The following is a 23218-nucleotide window of genomic DNA, read 5'->3' as shown; positions in this document are numbered from 1 at the left end:
TCAAAATCTAACTCGATGTGAATACAGAATCAACTTCATCTCAGTGAAGTAGGCTAGGCAGAATAGCGCTATTTACTTGTGTTGTTGTTAAAATAAATTAAAATCATTACATAAAATACATTATCGATGCTGTAAAAGGTCCCTTATGGAACTGAAATCTTCCGGCGAACGTTTGATGTGACTATTTTCAGTGGCTGAACAACACTTTCATTCATATAAACCCATTCATAAAGCAACACAATCTACATTAGCTTTGCGTGACAAAAATACTTTTTAAACAGAACATTACCTGTCTAAAATAAATAGAAGTACTAATTTTAGTGTGAGTACGTATCAGTTAAGACCACTTAATATAAAGTGAGACCAAATGAATACTCTACCATTGATCAAATCTGCGCTATAACCAAAATAACCGCAGATAAAGCAACACAATAAACCGCTTTAAACCAGTGCTCTGCCTTGCACGTTTTTTTTTCCTGAGCGGATGAAAGTTGCAGAAACATTTGACTGGTTTATTGTGTAAACGCGTTCTATTTTTTGCCATTCTGGTATAGACTGGTGTTAAAGTATGCTTCCATATGTCCACTGGAAGGAAGAGGCCAGTTTCACTCAAGAGCTCTTTGTGTGAACTTCCTTAAAGAGTTCAGAAAACTTATCAATTATCAAATGTAAACCTGAGAATCTTCCAGTTTCTTCTCTGCAAAGCTCACTTCTTCTAAGCTAAGGCATACATTATTGAATTCTCAGTTTTTAGCATACATCCGTACTGAATTAACAAAATGCCTTAATTGAAGTCGGACTGTTCAGGAAGTGACAGCACAGAATGGTTCTCCCAGAGCACACCACTGTAAGCAGGAGCGCAAACAATAACAGGCCTGATGAATGTGGGGTAATTCAGGGCAGGAAGTTCTGTGATATCCAAACATCCCCCTCTGCTACTGGAGAGGCCAGAGGTCAGAGATAAACGTCATTAAGGGCCGTACGGTGTCACTTTATGAGTGTGCATGAAAATATGTGCATCTATCACCAGCATTAACCTTCTGTCCCAGGACAATGAGACACAGTTGGCTCAAAAATCTGTTTAACCACCTTAAAGTAAAAATACGAGATTCTTACACAGCAGAATTGTGATTTGGAGCAGTGTAGAAAAATGAACAAAGGAAGTTCAAGCAGCAGCAAAACAGGAGAAAATACGTCTTAAAAACCAAACATCAATGTACTGTATAGAGAGAGCTGAAAAGATAAGCTAGGAGGATCTATGAAAATAAATAAACCAATACAAAATTGCTGATGGTTGTTCATGAGTCTCTTGATTGTTCTTCACTGTACAGTAAACTGCTGCTGGTAAAAATCTACAGATTCTTCAGTTTTTCAGCATCTTTTTAGATTTGAACACCTTCCAGCTCTGACTGCATGACTTTGATCCATCTTTTCCAGTGATGGGAATAACAACGCTGTAAATAAACGTTACTAATGGCGATACTTTATTCAGTAACAAGTAATTAAATGAATTACTGTTTCCCTGTAATAGCCCCATTGCCCTTACTGACAATAAAATGAGCATTACTATGATTGAGAACACTGAAGCGGTTTTCACGTGAGCAGCGTCTCTCTCAGCCATCTCTTTCTAGGGGGTGGGTGTGTGTGTTTGGGGTTGGTGCGGGACACATAACCATCCAGTAATGATGAACGTGTTGTAACTGAGAACGTGATGATTGGTTTAGGTCCTGTTTACACTAATACGTTTTAGTTTTAAAATGGCGTTTTAGAATGAAACCGATCCGCTTCCACACTAGCGTTTCACCCAGCGTTTCTGAACAACTCTCCGTCCACAGTATACGCATATGACGTGACCACACACATACTCTGGCATGCACTGCGGCGATGAGAGCTGTGCACAAGGATCTACCGCTGGATCTAATCTCACTATATTTGTGAAACGTGATATTTAATTTATCTTATATATTATCTTATATACATCTTATCTTATATATTATCTTATATCTAACAACATATTCCCCGACTTTGGTCTTTTGAATCTGACTTGTTCTCAGGTAACGTGTTTTAGCTAAGCGCAAAGATAAGTTCATATATTAATTTATGTAACCACGTACACTGATTCTGTACAGCTGACTGATTGCTTGCATTTATTGCCTATAATGTATAATCTTATTGTACATTATACTGTCTTAATGACCATAATTAATTATTAACTGATATTCAGCAAACAAAAAGGTATGTTTTGTATTTTCAATGATAATGAAAGGAGACAGTAATGTTATAGGCTCTGTTTTGTTATAAATATGCATACAGGGAAGATGTCAGTCATATAAATATGTAGCTACACGACGCCTCAACATATTTAGTGTCTGTTAAGTTGTTAATATCAAAATTAAAATAGGCTGTTCCTCATATCATGTATTCATTTTATTGTTTAGAAAGTGAAACAACGTAGCCTGCATGGTGATGTGAATGAGGTTATGAAGTAGCTAACACTGTTCCCTTTGAAGATTTACCCGACGTGTCCTCTGGAGTTTGTTTTCCATATCAAACTTGTAAAGTCTGAACTTACAAGGAGAGGATGCAAGACTGAACTTTGTGTAGGCTACTTAACATTGAGGAAAAAGCCCCAATCAGATAGTCGAATGTCAGCAGTTACACCTCTGTTTTCAGATGTCTCCGTTTTCCTCCCGTCCACACTGACTCGGAGCAGCAGCGTGTTAAAATGAAAATGGCCTCTTCAGCGTTTTCAAAAAGCTTAGTCAAAAATTATAGTCATTTGACTTTTTTTTTTTTAAGTAATGCAATAGTTACTCTCACAAGTAATTAGTTACTTATTAAATTAGTTAAGTTTGTAACTCAGTTACTATTTGTGAGAAGTAACTAGTACCTATAACTAATTACTCTTTTACAGGAACATGCCCAACACCAGGGGCGTCACTAGAACCAATTTACTTGGGCACGTGCCCCAGTAAAAATCGCCAGTGGCCCAGTAAATGCTTTGAGGTTTATACATTGGGGGAAATAAGTATTCGACACATTATTCTTTTTTCTGGGAAAAATATTCTGCAGGAGCTGTTGACATGGAATTGAACCAGATTTTGGTAAAAAACCAAAACAATACAAACATAAAAATAAAACAAAACAAAAAAATCTGAAATAATTCTGTGTACTAACAATGTAATGACACATGGAGAAAGTACTAAACTACTGACGTGTATTTAATATTTTACATAAAAGGCTTTTTTTTTGGTGATTGCAACTTAAAGAAGCCTCGCATATGAAGAATGAGATCACATGAATTGCTCAGGTATGATGTTTTCACAGACTTCAACAGAGTGTAAAAATCTTGATGGCTCTGTGGGTCTCGTCTAATCTGAGCTTCAATTTGTATTTTCTGTTGGATTCAAGTCAGGTGATTGGTTGGGCCATTCTACAGCTTGCTTTTCTTTCTCTTAAAGCATTAGAGAGTTTCCTTGGCTGTGTTTTGGATCATTGTCTTGCTGAAATGTCCACCCTGGTTTCATCTTCATCATCCTGCTAATGTAGATGTTGGACTGAAGCAGTTGATATTAATATACAATGACGAAGGGCAGAGGGTTGCAACTGAGTGATTTCAGCTGCTGTCTTTCACTGCCTTTCTACACCTCCCTTTCTTTGTGTTCAATACTTTTCACTGTGTCATTTCATTTTATTACAGATAACTTCATTTGTAAATTAATTACTTTTGTTCTCTTTTCATTTATGGATTTCTTTGGTTGTTGGTGGTGAAAATTCCAACAGCAAGTCAAAAGCACCTTTAGAAATATGTATTCTAAGAAAAATGGTGACGTGTTCAATACTTATTTCCCCCACTGTAAATTATTAAATAATTATTTGTCATGTGTTTATTTTTTAAAACTGAAATTACAATTATTTATATTCACACTGTGATGTATATCTGAGTGAAATGAGTTCTTGCATGAAAAACGGAGATATAAAGTCCTGATTTTATCCGCCAGGACTCCCAGATGTTGTTGCAACTTGCTAGTGAGAAAGTAATTTTAATTAAAAGATTATGTTGAATCATACATAATAATAATAAATAAAAATTATAATAAATTCTGCACTATCCCACAAAAATAAGAACTGTAAATTTTGACTTTATTATGAGTTTAACTCGGTCATGATACATCTGTTCTGACCTAGTCACAAACAGCTGGAAAAACAATGCTAAACGCAATAAAAACTAAATTGCTGCATAGTTTAGACAAATAAAAGTTCTTTAGGGAGAAAAAAAACACTTCCCATATCCTTTATTTTCACATCAAAGGCTAGCCAAATCACGCCAATGCCAACATAGTTGCAAAACATGACCTTAACCTTAAAAACCATGAAAACAAAGAGAATTATACAACAAAAATACAATATAAATAAAGTATTATAAAGATAATAATTACCATAAATATACATTATTACTCATTAAATATATACAGTTGAAGTCAGAATTATTAGCCCTCCTGTTTATTTTTTCCCCTAATTTCTGTTTAACGGAGTGATTTTTTCCAACACATTTCTAATCATAATAGTTTTAATAACTCATCTCTAATAACTGATTTATTTTATCTTTGCCATGATGACAGTACATAATATTTGACTAGATATTTTTCAAGACACTTCTATACAGCTTAAGTGACAATTAAAGGCTTAGTTAATATGGTTAACTAGGCAGGTTAGGGTAATTAGGCAAGTTATTGTATAACGATAGTTTGTTCTGTAGACAGTCGAAAATAAATAAATAAATAAATCGGACCTTAAAATTGTTCATTAAGGGATGCCCTAACATTAGAAGTTTTTGGAAAGAGATACATAGTACTTTAGAATATATCTTAAATTTTTCAATTGATTTCAGCTTCGAGATACTTTACCTAGGTATGCTTTCAATGGATTCCTTAGATAGAAAAAGCAAATATATGTATAGAATTATCCTTGCTTCAAGTAAGAAAGCCATCACTAGATGCTGGTACAAATCTAGTCCACCACAAATACAGGATTTGATAGATATTTTGAAAAATATATTCATTATGGAAAAAATAACATACAATGTACACAACCAAACAGATATATTTGTCGACTTGTGGTTCAAATGGATTGAATACATTACTCCCATTCAACCAAATGTTTTTCTTTTATAGAATTTTAAGACTTATTTTTACTGGTTATATTGCCCCTATATATGTATATGTGTATGTGTGTATATGTATGTGAAATAGTTTTATATCTCTGTAAATAGTTTTGTTTAGAATAATAGAAAATAAGGCAGAGGGATATGTTCTGTTGCTGTCCTGAAGAAATTTGTGTTTTCTCTATGGTCCCTGATTGGGGAATTTAAATTGTAAAAAATGTAAAAGTGGCAAATATCTATCGATGTTGTGAATTGTATCTCTCTACAATAAAAACTTAAATATTAAAAAAAAAAATTGTTCATTAAAAAAACTGCTTTTATTCTAGCCAAAATAAAACAAATAAGTCTTTCTCCAGAAAAAAAAAATATTATCAGACATACTGTGAAATTTTCCTTGCTCTGTTAAACATCAATTGGGAAATATTTAAAAAAAGAAAAGAAAATTCAAAGGGGGTTAATAATTCTGACTTCAGCTGTACATACTATATACATATATTTAATATTAATACATAAATCGATTGTAATAGATTTCACTGGGATTTTATGGGATTTCTTTAAATAATAGTTGTCTGTTGGGTCACTACACAATATCAAAGGTAAAAATGACAGATCTGAAGTACTGGGTGAATGAGTCTGGGATTTTTGTGTGACATGGTATTTGTTGTAAAAATTTCATGTACTGTACTATTTGTCACAAAGACGGAAGGATTAATCTTACTGAGCAGGTTGAGTAGGCTGCTTTTGCCAGCGTTGGTGCTTCCAGCAATGACCACGTGAACCCCGGTGCGCAGACGCTCTCCTCTCCGCTCATCTGAAAGGTGGTTTTCCATGTCCGTCTGCAGTTGCTGAACGGCTCGGTCCACTGCAGATAAAACACTCAGACTTCACAAACTACATCCAGAGACCTCCAACACATTCATCTGGGTTATCATTGAGGTTGGCATTTTGAAATTTGAAAACTGAAATGAATGGTGACAGAACGGCTTCATCTTTAAAAGGTTAAGCTAAAAATGTATTTGCAACGTTTACAAAGTATGATTTGTTTATTACTACATTTAAAAAACTAGGTTAGTTGTTTGTTCAAACTACTTATTTAAAATGAGCTGAAACAGCACAATTTTTTAGTTTTTTAGTCTTCTACGCTTTATACGTTTCTTTATACAACTCCTATATCTATTTATAGCTCTTCATGTTCACACCGACATTTAATATTTCTTGTTCAAATAGATTATGAACAGCAGCTACGCTAATTATTTTCTTTGTTCTCTATTTCCACCTGGGGATGCCCAATACCGTTTCTTCTAGAAATTGTGCAGGGGCATTGATGGGATATAAGATCTGTGAAGAGGTGAGCCCAACTGTGAGGATTTCAAGGACAATAAAAACACTTAATACACAAATCCACTTTATTAAAAATGTGCACATAGACATCACCTACATTGCTCAGCATATACGAGTACACCACCCACAAATCTCTCATTTCAATAAATATTTGCTATAGGAAGCTTTACAATATTATATTTGTGCATATACCTAAGTTTAGTCTGTACTGAAGACAAATCTGGAGCTTATCTAACAAAATAACTTACAATGATGGATCAAAAATTAGTAGCCCAAATTAATGTTATTGAAAAATATTAAATAACATTTTCAAAAATATCAAAAATCAAAAGAAACAAAAATATATACAATTCTGTTGAAATCTTGTAGTCTGTATTTTATTTTTTGCAATATTTTGCATGAATTTAAATGTATAATCTGTCCATTTCTAAAGGTGTTCTGTGATTAAAATATTATTTTACTAAATATCTGCAAAAATCTGTTTAATAAATCTGTTCAAATGCACCAAAATACATTGCTTATATTCACTGAGAAATAGATAAAAACATTCATTTAAAAAAAATGAGGTGTACTCAATATATGCTGAGCACTATATATACTATATAACTGCATGTTAACTATGTTTATACATATATAATAACTTATATTTGATTGTAATGCCATAATGTGCACCTTTTGTAGAGCTGCTTTGAAATAATGATTATTGTAAAAAGCGCTATACAAATAAACTTGAATTGAATTTTTTTGGGGCACTACTTTTTTACGTTCAATTCACCTGAATTTGTAAAAACTAATAAGCTAACTTAACTCTTTCATGTTTTCTTTCAAATAAAAAGAAAGAAAGAAAAGTGAGTTCCACACAATTGTTTTTTGTTGGGACAACAATCAGGAAAGTTTTAACAAATTTAAATGTGTTGAGCATAAAATATAACCTCAATTACTCTGGCATATGTTTTTTTTTTGTGGCAAACGCCCTTCCAGCTGAATCAACAACTTATTTGATTCAAATGATTCATTTAAAATAAATCTCCAATTAACGATTCACTAAATTCACAAGCTTGATTTAAAATGAAAATAATATTTATTTAGATTGTAAATGAAACATTTAGGCCACGACTTTAGGTTCTGTGTTTGCTGTAAATATATTAAAATGTTAAAACTACTGGGCGGCGCAGTGGGAAGTGCTGTCACCTCACAGCAAGAAGGTCACTGGTTCGAGCCTCGGCTGGGTCAGTTGGCGTTTCTGTGTGGAGTTTGCATGTTGGTGTGGGTTTCCTCCGGGTGCTCCGGTGTCCCCCACAGTCCAAAGACATGTGGTATAGGTGAATTGAGTAAGCTAATGTGTGATGTGTGAATGAGAGTGTATGGGTGTTTCCCAGTGATGGGTTGCAGCTGAAAGGGCATCTGCTTCATAAAACATATGCCTGGTAAGTTGTCGGTTCATTCCGCTGTGGCAACCCCTGAATAATAAATGGACTAAACCGAAAATAAAATAAATGAATGAATAATATTTATTCAGATTGTAAATGTAAATCATATTTAGGCCACAAATCTCAGTTCTGTATTTGCTGTAAATATATTAAAATGTTAAACCTTCTGTCATGTCCATAGTCGAGTAGTACTGTCTAAATCAGGAGGTTTTATTTTTGCAGAAAGCAAATACAAATAACACAAACACAAGTCCATGCACTATATAATGACTAGCATCTGTTTGTATGTTTATTTGTCAACTCAAAGTTTGTACTCATTTCTGTATATGGCTGTATGGCGTATTTGTAGAAAAAGATCCAAAGAACATCAGCACACTGCCACTTTAGCTCTCAAAAAGTCTTTAATGTCACCTTTTTGAAGTGACATTAAAGACTTTTTGAGAGCTAAAGTGGCAGTGTGCCGATTTTCTTTGGATCTTTTTCTACAAATGTTTGTTTTTGATCGAGCACCTGTCTTTGAGATTTTCTAGATGTGCGCACACTTCTGTTTTTTGTATGGCGTATTTGTCATTTTGACTCAATATCGATGTTGAATAGTGTTTAAATGTCATCAAGTTAATTCTTGGTCACAAAAAAAAAAGTTTCCTGCCAAACAAACATTCAACAATTATTTTTTTTACACTTAAGTACATCAAAACAAGCACTTTTTCTAAAGTAAAACTGAAAAGGAGTACTTCAAGTGGTTTAATATTGTTTTAGGGTATCTGTACTTGCACTCATACTTTTAATTTGTGGCTTTAGCAGACTAATCGTCTATCAGTGGAGAGGAAAAACTATTTTTCATGACTGCCTGTGTGTAACTCTCAGAGGAAGGAGATTGCCTGTGACAGACTTGTTCCTTGACGCACAATGAAACCCTCAAATCTCCAGAGAAAGTCACTCTAATTTAGATATAACACCCAAACATCTGAATAAAGCTGGACAAGCGATGGCACTGGAGATGCAGTGTCTTTAAGGAACTACAAATGTGTCTCCTTTTGACCTCTGAGTGTTACTTTGAAAGATTTTGATCTCTGAACAGCTGCTGTGGTTTTTCTGGGGTCAATAACAACAGGAAAGCCTCACAAAATCTGATGTGGATGAATGTGATTTTAGTGATCCGCTGAGGACGCGTACCGTCATTCAAGACTCCATCCTCTATGAGTTCATCCTCACTGAAGTCGATGAATGCCTCCACATGAGCCAAGCACTACATGGACAACACACACATAAACACACACATTAAAAAAACTTCCACAGAATGTTGTTTGGAGGTTTACTAATGTTTAACTAAAATTCAATGAACTGAATCTAGAAGTGGGTTTCCTCCGGGTGCTCCGGTTTCCCCCACAAGTCCAAAAAAACATGTGGTATAGGTGAATTGGTTGAGCTAAATTGTCCGTATTGTTTGTTTGTGTGTGTGTGTGTGTGTGTGTGTGTGTGTGTGTGTGCGTGCGTGTGTGTGTGTGTGTGTGTGTGTGTGTGTGTGTGTGTGAGAAAATGAGTGTGTGTGGATGTTTCCCAGTGATGGGTTGCAGCTGGTGGGGCATCCGCTGCGTAAAACATGTGCTGGAATAGTTGGCGGTTCATTCCGCTGTGGCGACCCCAGATTATTAAAGGAACTACGCTGAAAAGAAAATGAATGAGTGAATCTAGAAGGTAAAGTGATAGTTTTGAAGAAACCTGTAACCATTGACTCCCATAGTAGGAAGAACAAATACTATTGAAGTTAATGGTTACAGGTTTCCAACTTTCTTCAAAATATCTTCTTTTCCGTTAAACAGAAGAAACTTATAAATGTTATAAATGTTATAAAACTTATAAAGTGTGAGAACATTTAAATTTTTGGGTGAACTATGTCTTTAAGGGAGTAATTTTCTCTACCGTTGGCACCAGTAAGACTTTTATTTTGAAAACTTCAGGTACCCACTAAAATACTCAAAAATAACAGTAATACAACTTTACAGTTACAAAAATTTTTCTAATTTAAAAAATTATCATCATGCTTTCCTTAAAACATTAAGCAGTACTATTGTTACAATAATAAGAATAGTTCTCAATATCAGAATATTACAATGATTTCTGAAGGATCATGTGACACTGCAGATAGATATATATGCAGTGCATCCGGAAAGTATTACTAGCGCTTTTTCCACATTTTTTTTTATGCTACAGCCTTTTTCCAAAATGGATTAAATTCATTCATTTCCTCAAAATTCCACACACACTACCCCATAATGACAATATGAAAAAAGATTTTTGAAATTGTTGCAAATTTATTAAAAATAAAAACCTGAAAAATCACATGTACAGAAGTATTCACAGCCTTTGCCGTGAAGGTCTAAATTGAGCTCAGGTACATTCTGTTTCCACTGATCATTCTTGAGATGTTTCAGCAGCTTCATTGGAGTTCACCTGTGGTACATTCATTTGATTGGACATGATTTGAAAAGGCATACACCTGTCTATATAAGGTCCCAGGGTTGACAGTGCATGTCAAAGCACAAGCCAAGCATGAAGACAAAGGAATTGTCTGTAGACCTCCGGGACAGGATTGTCTCGAGGCACGAGGCTGGGGAAGGTTACAGAAAAAATTTCTGCTGCTCTTAAAGTTTAATGAGCACAGTGGCCTCCATCATCCGTAAGTGGAAGATGCTTGGAACCACCAGGACTCTTCCTAGAGCTGGCCAGCCATCTAAGCTGAGTGATCAGGGGAGAAGGGCCTTAGTCAGGGAGGTGGTCAATAACCCCATGGTCACTCTGTCTGAGCTCCAGAGTTCTTCTGTGGAGAGAGGAGAACCTTACAGAAGGACAACCAACTGTGCAGCAATCCACCAATCAGGCCTGTACGGTAGAATGGTCAGACGGAAGCAACTCCCCGCCTGGAATTTGATAAAAGGCATCTGAAGGACACTAAGAAACATAATTCTCTGGTCTGATGAGACTAAAACTGACCTCTTTGGAGTGAACGCCAGGTGTTACGTTTGGAGAAAAGCTGGCACCGCTCATCATCAGGCTAATACCATCCCTACAGTGAAGCATGGGGGTGGCAGCATCATGCTGTGGGGATGTTTTTCAGCAGCAGGAACTGGAAGACTAGTCATGATAGAGCAATGTACAGAGACATCCTGAATGAAAACCTGCTTCAGAGTACTCTTGACCTCAGACTGGAGCGATGATTCATCTTCCAGCAGGACAATGAACCAAAGCACTCCGCCAAAATATCAATGGAGTAGCTTCACAACAACTCTGTGAATTTCCTTGAGCGGCCCAGCCAGAGCACAGACCTAAATCCTATTAAACATCTCTGGAGAGATCTGAAAATGGCTCTACACTATCGCTTCCCATCCAACCTGATAGAGCTTTAGAGGTACTGCAAAGAGGAATGGGCAAAAATTCCCAAGGACAGGTGTGCCAAGCTTGTGGCATCATATTCAAAACGACTTGAGGCTGCAATTACTGCCAAAGGTGCATCAACAAAGTATTGAGCAAAGGCTGTGAATACTGATGTACATGTGATATTTCAGGTTTTTGATTTTTATTTCACCGTTTTTTTATTGCACATTTCACCAGTAAGAGCAGAGTGTGAAGGTTTAAATAGCAGAGTAATAGCACAGTTGTACACAACAATGTACAAAACATTGTGGATGGCATATCGAAGTTCATTCATTCTCCTTCAGCTTAGTCCACTACTTATCACGGTTCAACTATTCCAGCATATGTTTTAAGCAGCGAACGCCCTTCCAGCCGCAACCCAGTACTGGGAAACAACCATAGACACTAACTCAAACATACATTCATACACTACATCCAATTTAGTTAATCCAATTCACTTATACTGCATGTCTTTGGACTGTGCGGACACAAGAAGAAGCTGAATTAAATGTGCACTTCAACTCAAGTTTCCACCAAAACTGTTTGTCGGGAGCTCCACAGGGTCAATATACCCTGATGAGTCCACCCTCACTGTCTTTCCCACATCTGGGAGAGTTATGGTGTGGAGAAGCCCCAAAGAAGTATACCACCTAGACTGTTGCATGCCCAGAGTGAAGTATGGAGGTGGATTAGTGATGGTTTGGGCTACAAAATCATGTCATTCCCTAGGCCCAATACTTGTGCTAGATGGGCACTTCACTGCCAAGGACTACTGAACCATTCTGGAGAGTCATGTGCCCCCAATGATTCAAATGTTTTATCCTGAAGGTGGTGCTATGTATCCGGATGATAATGCACCAATACACACAGCAAGACTGGTGACAGAGTGGTTTGATGAACATGAAAGTGAAGTTGAACATCTCCCATGGCCTGCACAGTCACCAGATCTAAATATCATTGAGCCACTTTGACGTGTTTTGGAGGAGCGAGTAAGGAAACGCATTCTTCCACCTGTATCACATAGTAACCAGCTACAAGACCTGCACAGTGGGCAGAGTGATTGTGAGCCATTACGCTGGTGGAGGAAAACGTTTCCTCACTCGCTCCTCCAAAACACACCAAAGTGGCTCAAACAAACGAATCAGAATTCAAAGTTCATCTCTCACAATTCTTCTTGCGATTTATTTTTGCAATTGCAAGTTTATAGGCTTTCTGCTATTTCTGACTTTGTTTTATTTTACCAAAAATAGGCTGAATTGTAACATTCCCTACTAAAAAAAAGAGATATAAAGCTGCACATTTAAATCAAGACATATTGCTGGCAACACAAACGTGAAATTGTGTGAAAAGTAAAAAATTCTAATATTTCTCTATTTATATTTAGCATCTAAAATCAATGTTCTGTACAAAACCTTTTCAGAACAACTGGTAATGTGTTTGTGACCAAAAACAGCTCCTTCCAGGCGTCTTTGCACAAATCATGCGCTAACATCACGCTGGTCCTGAGGGCTATGAAGGCTTGGCGCAGACCCAGCTCAGGATGTCCTGTCTCCTGTTCTCCGCTCCTCACTGACTCAAGCAATCAGCACGCTCTCACAAACAATAGATGGACAGAGGGACGACACGGCCCTATAAAGCAGTAAATTCTGCAATTATTTAAAAGGCCCTAAATAAAAGAATAACCTCCTCATATAAACACACTTACAACAAGTACTCTATAGTCGTTTAAATCACATTAACAGCCAATTCAGGCTCTTGAACTCTCACTAGAAGGAAACCCTGACTTTCCTCTCACCAAAGAGCAGGAATGGATCTGAACTTGTTTAAGTAAAGTTGTTCATCTCTATAAATGCCCACAGACCAATCTTTTAACCAGCATGTCATGCATTACAAGTTTAAGAAAGAAAAGAATCAGAAAACGGGGTGATTGATTGCTTACAGACTGCAGGAAGATAGTATACACAAGAAAAAAAAAAGTGTTGTGTGTGCACTAAAAAAGATTTAATGACAAAAAGTCAAGACAACAAATATTTTTATGCTGCTTTAACTTACTTTAATAAGTTAATCAGGTTTTAACTAAATTGTTAAGCTATACAAATTTTAACTTATTGTTTTTAGTCAGTTTGATCAGGTTGAGATGTACAGAAAAGTTAACTTTTCGTATTGTTATCTCATCAACCCTTTGAGTCATTTTACATTTGTTGCACATATCATTGAAGACAAAATTATTAGTTCTCCAGTTCAGTTTTTTTTCCAAAATTTCCCCCAAATGATGTTCAACAAAGATTTTTAACACATTTTTAAACATAACAGTTTTAATAACTCACAATAACTCATTTTTTTGTGTTAAGTCCTGCACAGTGGGCAGAGTGTTTTTGATCCATTACGCTGGTGGAGGAAAACGTTTCCTCACTCGCTCCTCCAAAACACACCAAAGTGGCTCAAACTAACGAATCAGAATTCAAAGTTCATCTCTCACAATTCTTCTTGCGATTTATTTTTGCAATTGCAAGTTTATAGGCTTTCTGCCAATTCTGACCTTGTTTTATTTTACCAAAAATAGGCTGAATTGTAACATTTCCCCCAAATGATGTTCAACAAAGATTTTTAACACATTTTTAAACATAACAGTTTTAATAACTCACAATAACTCATTTATTTTGTGTTTGTCATGATAGCAGTGCATATTATTTTGCAAAATATGCCAGGAAGGCTAATCATTTTTTTCCTTCACCTGTAGATCCACAGAGGACAAAAATGTCTACATAAAAAAATTATTGAAGTATTATATTTTAATGTTGTTTAACAACTTTTTACACACAAATTTGATTTGAAAAAAAAATCAACTCTTTAACTCTTTAAATGACAACTTGTTTACATGATGTTACATGTTATAAAATATTATTTTCCATACACAAAGCTAAGCTGAATTTTATTTAATTATTAGCATTTTATAAGTCAATCATTAGCCACATTCATTTGAACGCAATATAATTTTTTGTACAGTCACATAACCATTATATATTACACAATCCGCAGTCCAAAGACATTTGGTACAGGTGAATTGAGTAAGCTAAATTGTCCGTAGTGTATGTGTATGAATGAATGTTTCCCAGTAATGGGTTGCAGCTGGAAAAGCGTGCTGGATAAGTTGGCGGTTCATTCCGCTGTGGCAACCCCAGATTAATAAAGGGACTAAGCTGAAAAGAAAACGAATGAATGAATGAATGAAATATATATATATATATATATATATATATATATATATATATATATATATATATATATATATATATATATATATATATATATATATATAACATAAGTGATACATTTTTTTTTTACATTTTTTAATGAAGTGGACAAAGCCTCTGTATTTCTGAGGACCACATTTTGTCATCTCTTCATTTCAACCCCATGTGTTCTGCCCATCAAATAAGTTTTTTTTGTAGCACTGAATCCCATTCATTAGAAACCCATCAAACACAGACATACACTAAACAGTTTCCACAATATGCAGGTATACAGTACACTGTATCATCTATCTGGAATTTCCTTTCCCCTCACAGATTTGATGACTGGATGAAATACTGGCTGCATCCAAAATCTCCTACTACTCAAGTAGGTATTACATTTGTATTTGAATTTCCTACACAACTGTTAGGAAAATACTTTCTTTATAGTGTGAATGTGACTAGTATGAATACAATTCGGACGCACTACATGAACCATTTGTCATTATCACATGACCTACCCAGTCACGTCACTTCACTCCCATTCACTTTCTATTTTCTTGCGTAGCATCATGGGATAGCATAGCGTCCATCGGATGCGCACTTTAGAATCTCGCCAGCCAGAAGTAGTAGGTCATCTGGGTACTGCTCACCTACTGTTTTTTAAAAACCGTGAATTCGAACATACTACTCGGCTGGCATACTGTTTATAACATAACAAAGTATAGAAGTATACAGTTTTGGATGCAGCCACTGACTTGGGTCCTAACTGGTTTGTTCCCAATGGCAGAACTCATGTCGAGCCCAATCTCTGATCAACCTAACTGCCCACTTACAGATAAACATGTTAAAGGGGACCTATAATGCCCCTTTTACAAGATGTAAAATAAGTCTGATGTCTCTTGTGTTTATGTGAAGTTACAGCTCAAAATACCCCACAAATAACATTTTAAAACTATTTGAGATTGCCGCTATTTAGAGTTTGATCGTAATCGTGTCGCTTTAAATTCAAATGAGATTGTGCTCATTTCAAAAGAGGGCGGAGCTACAAATGCCTATGTGTCAGCATAGTGAAAGATTCAAAAACAAGGCTAACCTCCTATGCTAATGAGGGACAGATCGTCACTAGTAGGCGGGGCTTTCCCCTCTGATGGCATGTACAATTGGAGAATGTCAATCAAAGTGTTTCTGCAGGGTTGTAAAAAATAAAATTAACATTTTTACTAACAAAAGCGAGTTATATTCACACACTGTTGCCACACAACTGTGCTTAAACCCCTTATAAAAGTGATTTTTGCATAGTAGGTCCCCTTTAATACTATTTAGCTTGACAAAAAAATATTTTAGCTTTCACAAAGATCAGATCACAAAATATGGGGGCACAGTACGAGTTATTCCTAATCAGTCTATTACTTACTCGTTTAAGCTGATCTGTCCAGTCCTGATAGATGCGCCCCAGGTCTCCTGCCATCTGCCGGAGTGCCTGTCGTCTCTGTGCTTCTGTCTCAGCATGGATCAGATCACCAAGACCTTCTACTTCAGTGAGATCCAACTTTCCAGCATAAAACGCCCGCCGGGTGAACTCACCTGCCTCTGCAGGCCGCAAGCCAGGCAAACTCCCTGAAACACACACACACACGCAAAGAAAGACACACTTATATAAAAATACTTGAACAGCAACTACTCTTCCATAACACTGCCTAAAAATGTTTAATGTTTTTTAAATGCATTACGTATTAACAAGAACTAGCATATATGGTTTCATTTTACAACAAAAGTATTTCCTTAGCCTTAACAAGGATTAAACAAGAAAAAAAATATTAATAAAAAATAAAACAAAAGGGACGAGAGGCTACATAAATATCATTGCTTCTATCTAATTCTATATTCTACAGGTCATACACATATTCTAGATCTATATTCTACATTTACTGTTGAACTCAGAATTATTGAACCCTCTGAATTATTTTTTTTTTTTCCCCAATTTCTGTTTAACGGAGAGCAGATTTTTTCAACACATTTCTAAACATAATAGTTTTAATAACTCATTTCTAATAACTGATTTATTTTATCTTTGCCATGATGACAGTAAATAATATTTGACTAGATATTTTTCAAGACACTTCTATACAGCTTAAAGTGACATTTAAAGGCTTAACTAGGTTAATTAGGTTAACTAGGCCGGTTGGGGTTATTAGGCAAGTTATTGTATAGTGATGGTTTGTTCTGTAGACTATTGGAAAAAATATAGCTTAAAGGGGCTAATAATATTGACCTTGAAATGTTTTTTTTATTACTAAAAACTGCTTTTATTCTAGCTGAAATAAAACAATTAAGCACTTTCTCCAGAAGAAAAAATATTATCGGACATACTGTGAAACTTTCCTTGCTCTGTTAAACATCATTTGGGAAATATTTTAAAAAGAAATAAAAATTCAACGGTGGTTTAATAATTCTGATTTCAACTATATTTTCCATTTCAACAAGTTATTCGTGCACTTTTAGCACAAGAAACCTACAAATGAGTATAAATATTTTATGCAAAAATGTTAAAGGAACATATATTAACCATATTACCATTTTAACTGCTTTTCAATTTTTAGACTTAGATATCAGATTTCATTCATTCATTTATTTTCTTTTTGGCTTAGTCCCTTTATTAATTAGGGGTCGCCACAGCGCAATGAACCGCTAACTTATCCAGCACGTTTTACACAGCAGATGCCCTTCCAGCTGCTACCCATCACTGGGAAAGATATCACATCTTTAAAATAATAACCCAAAATCACATGTTTATAAGACAACAAAGGTATTTTAAATATTATAAGCAATTAAATCTTCCACATTATTATAAAATGTTATTAGTATATTATGCAGGACCAAAATTAACATGCAATTGTTTCAGTAAGGCACAAAAAAACTAAATTTAGAGCAAATTACAGCAAATCTAAAGCAAATTTAATACTAGTGTTAGCTGTATCAAAGCAAAAAACAGATGCTACCATCTAGTGTTGAAATCATGAATTGTCAAATGGTTGTGGTCTGTTTGCACAACCATAAATCAATTTATAGACAATGCTGTACTGGATTTCATTACAATTTTGGATCAAAGAGGTTTAGACATACCAAGTGCCTGCAAGACCCCGCTGATGACAGCAGGACCCCCGTGAATGTGAAACTCTGCACTGTCCTCTCCTGTGAAACTAGCGGGACCTAAGGGAGTGAAAGAGGTCAGATCAGGTTCAATAGCTCATTTAAACATTGTGATTTATCCAGTGGAACAACTGTTCAAAAGTCCTTTTCTTTAATTATTACTTTCATTCAGCAGTGATGCATTCAAATCCATCTATTTTTTATTTAAAATGCTGTTCAGTTGCTGCTGTTCAATTTGTCAGAATCCTGAAAATAAAAAGTATCATGTACTCATTTAAATACAAAGCAACTGTCTTCAGCATAAAAAAATAAAATAAAATAATATATGTACACACACATACATACATACACACACATTAAATATATATATATATATATATATATATATATATATATATATATATATATATATATATATATATATATATATATATATATATATATATATATAATGTGTGTGTATGTATGTTTATGCTGATATTTTTCTTCTGGAGAAAGTCTTATTTGTTTTATTTCGGCTAGAATGAAAGCAGTTTTTAATTTTTTAAAATCCATTTAAAGGTCAGAATTATTAGCCCCTTTAAGCTAAGTTTTTTTCAATAGTCTACAGAAAAAAAAAACATCGCTATACAATAACTAATAACCCTAACCTGCCTAGTTAACTTAATTAACCTAGTTAAGCCTTTAAATGTCACTTTAAGCTGTATAGAGGTGTCTTGAAAAATATCTAGTCTAAAATTTGTTGAAATTTGTTGAAAAAAAATCTTCTCTCCATTAAACAGAAATTTGAGGAAAAAAATAATTCAGGGGGGCTAATGTATGTATGTATGTATGTATGTATGTATGTATATATATATATATATATATATATATATATATATATATATATATATATATATATATATATATATATATATATATATAAATAATTTTCATGAGGACTAAATAAGGACATTTTTGAAGCAGCATGTGACACTGAAGATTGGAGCATTTGCTTCGGAAAATGCAGATTTAGCATTATGGGAAATAATTACTTTTTTTATTATTATTGTTAAAAAAAAAAATAAAAAAAAGACATGAAATTTAACATAAAATTATACTTTTTTTTTTTACATTTTAACTGTCCTCCCTCTCGCAAAGAAAATATGTTGTTATACATGGGCTAAGGCAAATAAAACAATATACTGTATTCCACAAACAAAAATACACATATCAATTAGTCGGTACAGTGAAAGGTATTTGTTGCTTGTTAAAGAATATATTTTAAAATGTCAAATATATTCGAACAAACAGTTATAGACTGCATTGGCAGCAGGGTGGCGCAGTGCATAGCACGATCACCTCACAGCAAGAAGGTCGCTGGTTCGAGCCTCGGCTGGGTTAGTTTGCATTTCTCTGTGGAGTTTGCATGTTCTCCCTGTGTTGGTGTGGGTTTCCTCTGGGTGCTCCGGTTTCCCCCACCAGTCCAAAGACGTGGTACAGGTAAATTGGTTAAGCTAAATTGGCCATAGTGTATGTGTGTGATTAAGTGTGTATGAATGTTTCCCAGTACTGGGTTGCAGCTAGAAAAGCATCCGCTGCGTAAACATATGCTGGATAAGTTGGTGGTTCATTCCGCTGTGGCGATCCCTGATTAATAAAGGGACTAAGCCGAAAAGAAAATGATGAATAAATAAACAAGCAAAGAAAAAATTTGCAAATAAATAAGCAAATAAGCAAAGAAAAATGTGCATTCAAATCCAATCTCCAGTAGGTGCGGGACTAAATACAAACAAGAAAATCTGAACAGCACAATTGCATTTATTTTTAAATTAAAACATAAAAGTTTCCATCAGAAATCTTAATTATTTATGTTTTAACTTTCATAAACTAAATACTTCAGGATCTTCACTAAGCTTTTCTTTGATTTAATATCTTAATTCAACCTTCAAGTCAAGTTTGGTATAAAGGTGTGGAGGTAACAGTTTACAATATGCTTGTATTAGTTATTGTTAGGTAATGCATTTATTGACATAAACAATGAACAATACATTTATTACAATATGTGTTCATGTTTAGTTAATGAAAATGCAGTCGATCATTTATATTAACTCACGATGCATTAATTAATGTTAACAAGCATGATTTTGGATGTTTATGTATGTAATAATGCATCAGTATATGCTGAACTAGGATTAATAAATGCTGTAGGAGTATTGTTCATTTTTAGTTTGTGTTAGTAAATGCATTAAAGTGTGACTGGTGTGGATTTTAATTGTGTTGTTATTATAATTAGATGTTTTAGATCATTGTTATTTTTGTATATATTGCATTATTTGTTTAATTATTTATTGACACATCGGAAAATGTTGTCATATGTCACTAATGTCCTGGGAAGACCTAAACTTGAGGTAAGGACCCTGAATCACCTGGAAACCATAGGACCAGGCCGCGGTCCAGCAGCTCTTTGCTCTGCGGGTGGCTGATGCTGCGGAGGCTGGCGGTTCGAGGAGCGGGGAGGCTTCGGGTCAGACGGCGGACAGCGAGCGCTGAAGCCGGACCACTGACCCGGACCACCGCCACCCCACACTTGCCCTGACCCGACGACAAGGAGAAGATAGTGTCATCCTCCGGCCAGCCAGAACAAAAGAGCCTTTTCACTAAAAGAGACCTGCCGAAGAAAAAAACAGTCATGTAACGTTATGGTGTAGCGGTTACTGTAACCGAAAGCTAAGCGCTTGTGAATGAAAAAGACCTTGAGACAGCAATTGAGACAGTACTTCTCCTCCAACAACTACTAATAAAATGCATGGTAATGGGATCTATAACATGATATACAACTTTAGTGTACAAATCATAGTTAAACGCGTATTATAAAGATGTTATGAGCAACGAGAGCTTCACGTGAGTTTGAAACGAAATGTTAAAGGCGGTTTGTTGTGACCCCTTTTAGGGTAACATCATTGGTCCGCGTCGTCACACGTGCGCGCAGATTGGCCTATGATTCGCCAGCTTGACTGTCAATCCAATAATTCCCTCCTCTTGTGTGCCCTTCAATTCTGCCCGTGCGGTAGTAACGAGGAACCAGATATTATTGTTTTACTAAGTGAGACATATTATAACAGCTCCTTAGCCAAGGGGGTTCGGGTGGTTCGAAAGACCCACCGTTCACTGATAAAAGGTCCAGTATTGCCCCATGCATGAGCTCATTTGTCTTATTTTGACTGCTAAGTCATCATAAATTATGAAAATAACCCATCAAAATAGGCGTCCAATGAATGCCATCAATTATTTTTCGTGAGTCCAACATCCAGCTCTGCAAGAAAACATACAAATGACGAAAGTGAAGTCATCTCTACAAGTAGGCCAACTTTTATTCTCAATCTTATTCTTAAAAGGGAAAAAAATACAAATAAAAAGGTTTGAAGCACCAAAAGCGGCCCATATTAAAGGTATTTTAATATGAATTGGGCTATTTTAGTTGTTCTTGAACTTTCAAAATGTACTTTAACAAAAGAGAATAGAAAATCCTCAAGCTCTACATTATTAATATTATTATGTTTAAATTAATTTTTTTTATTTCAATAGGCCAAAATCTGACTGAGGTAAATTGAATGCGCTGGGCAGTTTGTATTTGTCCAATAAATGACTATAGGCTACATTTCTTTAATTTAAAACTTGAACTACTTTTTTCTAATAATACATGATGTATTAAATTTGTATTTAAAAATAAGTCTTTTTCATATTTCTTTATTCTATACATTTAGCAAATGGTTTTGGTACCTCAAAATGTGTGGTTATGACCATCCGACAAGATAATCCAGCTAAAAATAGTGCTTAAAATGTCACTAAAATGCAGTATTTAATAATTAAATAGAACATAAGGCGAATAACATAAGGGCCACTTTTTGAGGGAAAAAAGAACCACCCCTTTCACCAGGCTTGCTACTTGTATGATCGATCTAAAATTATATTATAACAAAAACATGTTATAAAATTATAACATGTTTGTTGGCTTTTATATAGCATGATTTAGAGACTACATAAAATGAATAGTTCCCTCAGGAATGGCAAAATTTTATGTATTGTTGAGCAGAAAAAGAGAGATGTAAATGTTGTTGGCCAAATATGTCATTCATTTTATACACCATTATCAAACTTATTACCAAATGTTTGTACAATTATTAGCTTATGCTAAGTGTGACACTTTATCAGTTGAGATGCTGAAATCTCTGTACACTTTAAAATAAGCTGTCAAAGAGCAGAGCTATATAGACTGGAACTAAATCTAAATTTACATTAATAATGTATTTCCCCTGACTGGTTTAAAAAAGGTCAGGTTTTGTTCCTACAATGTTGACAAATCATGTCAACACATACACATATGCATTACTTGCACACAGATATACATAATAAAATAATATTAGGGTTTATGAATGCAAAATGAAGCAAACTCAAGATTGAATTTAGAGTTTTGTTCTACTTTTCCAGTGCATTTATCTCTATGGAGATCCTGCAGGGTCACCTAGTGGCAATAATCATAAAGTGCACATTTATGTTATTTTTAACACAAGGGGTCAGCAGAGACACTCAAATAAATGCATGATCTGCACTGTAATCTTTAAACTAGGCTATATTATTTGTAATTATAATTTCCATTTTTAGAAATAGAGTAAAAACTATTATTTTTAGTCATAAAATCCAGTAATTTAAATAAGATGCAAAGAAACTGCTTTCTTATACTCAAACTGAGAGATTGGAAAACATTTTGAAATCGCAAAATGGAGTTTACAGATAATAAACATGTTAATATTGGATCTACTTTTATATATATCTATTTTACAATACAGATGAAACACAAACTGAATATAATATGAATCACATAGCAGTATCACTGTTGAATCTTGTGAAGTATCCCGAAGGATTCTGTTAAACCAATCTGACAGGCCTATTATGCTCTTTTGTTCAGAGGGGCACAATAAATCACCCTCAGATTTAAGCGCTCTAAAATATTCAACTGGGAAGATATTTTTTGCATGAATTAATAAATAATAGCCTGCTTCATCAGGCTTCTTCTCATTTTAATTCCATGGAAATACAAAGGGGGGATTTATCCAGATAGACATGCAACAACCACTTTTGTTAAGATTCAAGGTTGGAAATAAACCCCAAAATCTGACTTATTGATAAAAATATTGTGATTTTATTGTTAATTATTATTTTAATTATTTTACAATTGTCATTTTATTCTCTGACTTTAGTACGTCTAAAACAGTTTGGTCAACTTCGGTTGTTTTTAAATGTGCTTTATAAATAAATATTGTATTGTATGCTAAATAATAATAATAATAACAACATCTGCTTATTGCGTAGAAACAATTTTCTTACACTGTAAAACCCAATAAGTTAAGGTAACTCAAACCATTTGAGGAAACCGATTGCAGCAAACCATTTAAGTCCAAAAACTAACTCTAATGAGTACTCTGAACTTAATTCATTTGAGT

At 34.7% G+C, this 23218-nt stretch overlaps 1 protein-coding gene across 1 annotated transcript in view; it reads right to left on the bottom strand.

Annotated features, from left to right (window-relative positions):
• The window catches only part of gtpbp3 (GTP binding protein 3, mitochondrial), a 36963-nt gene extending 16315 nt beyond the window's left edge, over positions 1-20648 (bottom strand). The window contains exons 1-6 of the mRNA XM_056468782.1: positions 20470-20648; positions 20144-20385; positions 17709-17795; positions 16000-16202; positions 9112-9184; positions 5883-6026 (exon numbers count right to left, since the gene is read on the bottom strand). Of these exons, the coding sequence (XP_056324757.1) occupies positions 5883-6026; positions 9112-9184; positions 16000-16202; positions 17709-17795; positions 20144-20385; positions 20470-20525 (805 nt within the window). The 5' untranslated portion in view covers positions 20526-20648. The remainder of the gene's footprint in view (positions 1-5882; positions 6027-9111; positions 9185-15999; positions 16203-17708; positions 17796-20143; positions 20386-20469) is intronic.
• Between the last annotated feature and the right edge of the window lie 2570 nt (positions 20649-23218).

Source organism: Danio aesculapii, chromosome 11, assembly GCF_903798145.1.
Source record: "Danio aesculapii chromosome 11, fDanAes4.1, whole genome shotgun sequence".
Lineage (NCBI taxonomy): Eukaryota > Metazoa > Chordata > Actinopteri > Cypriniformes > Danionidae > Danio > Danio aesculapii.
The sequence above is the reverse complement of the archived record's forward strand: the minus strand, read 5'-3'. Positions and strand labels throughout refer to the sequence as shown.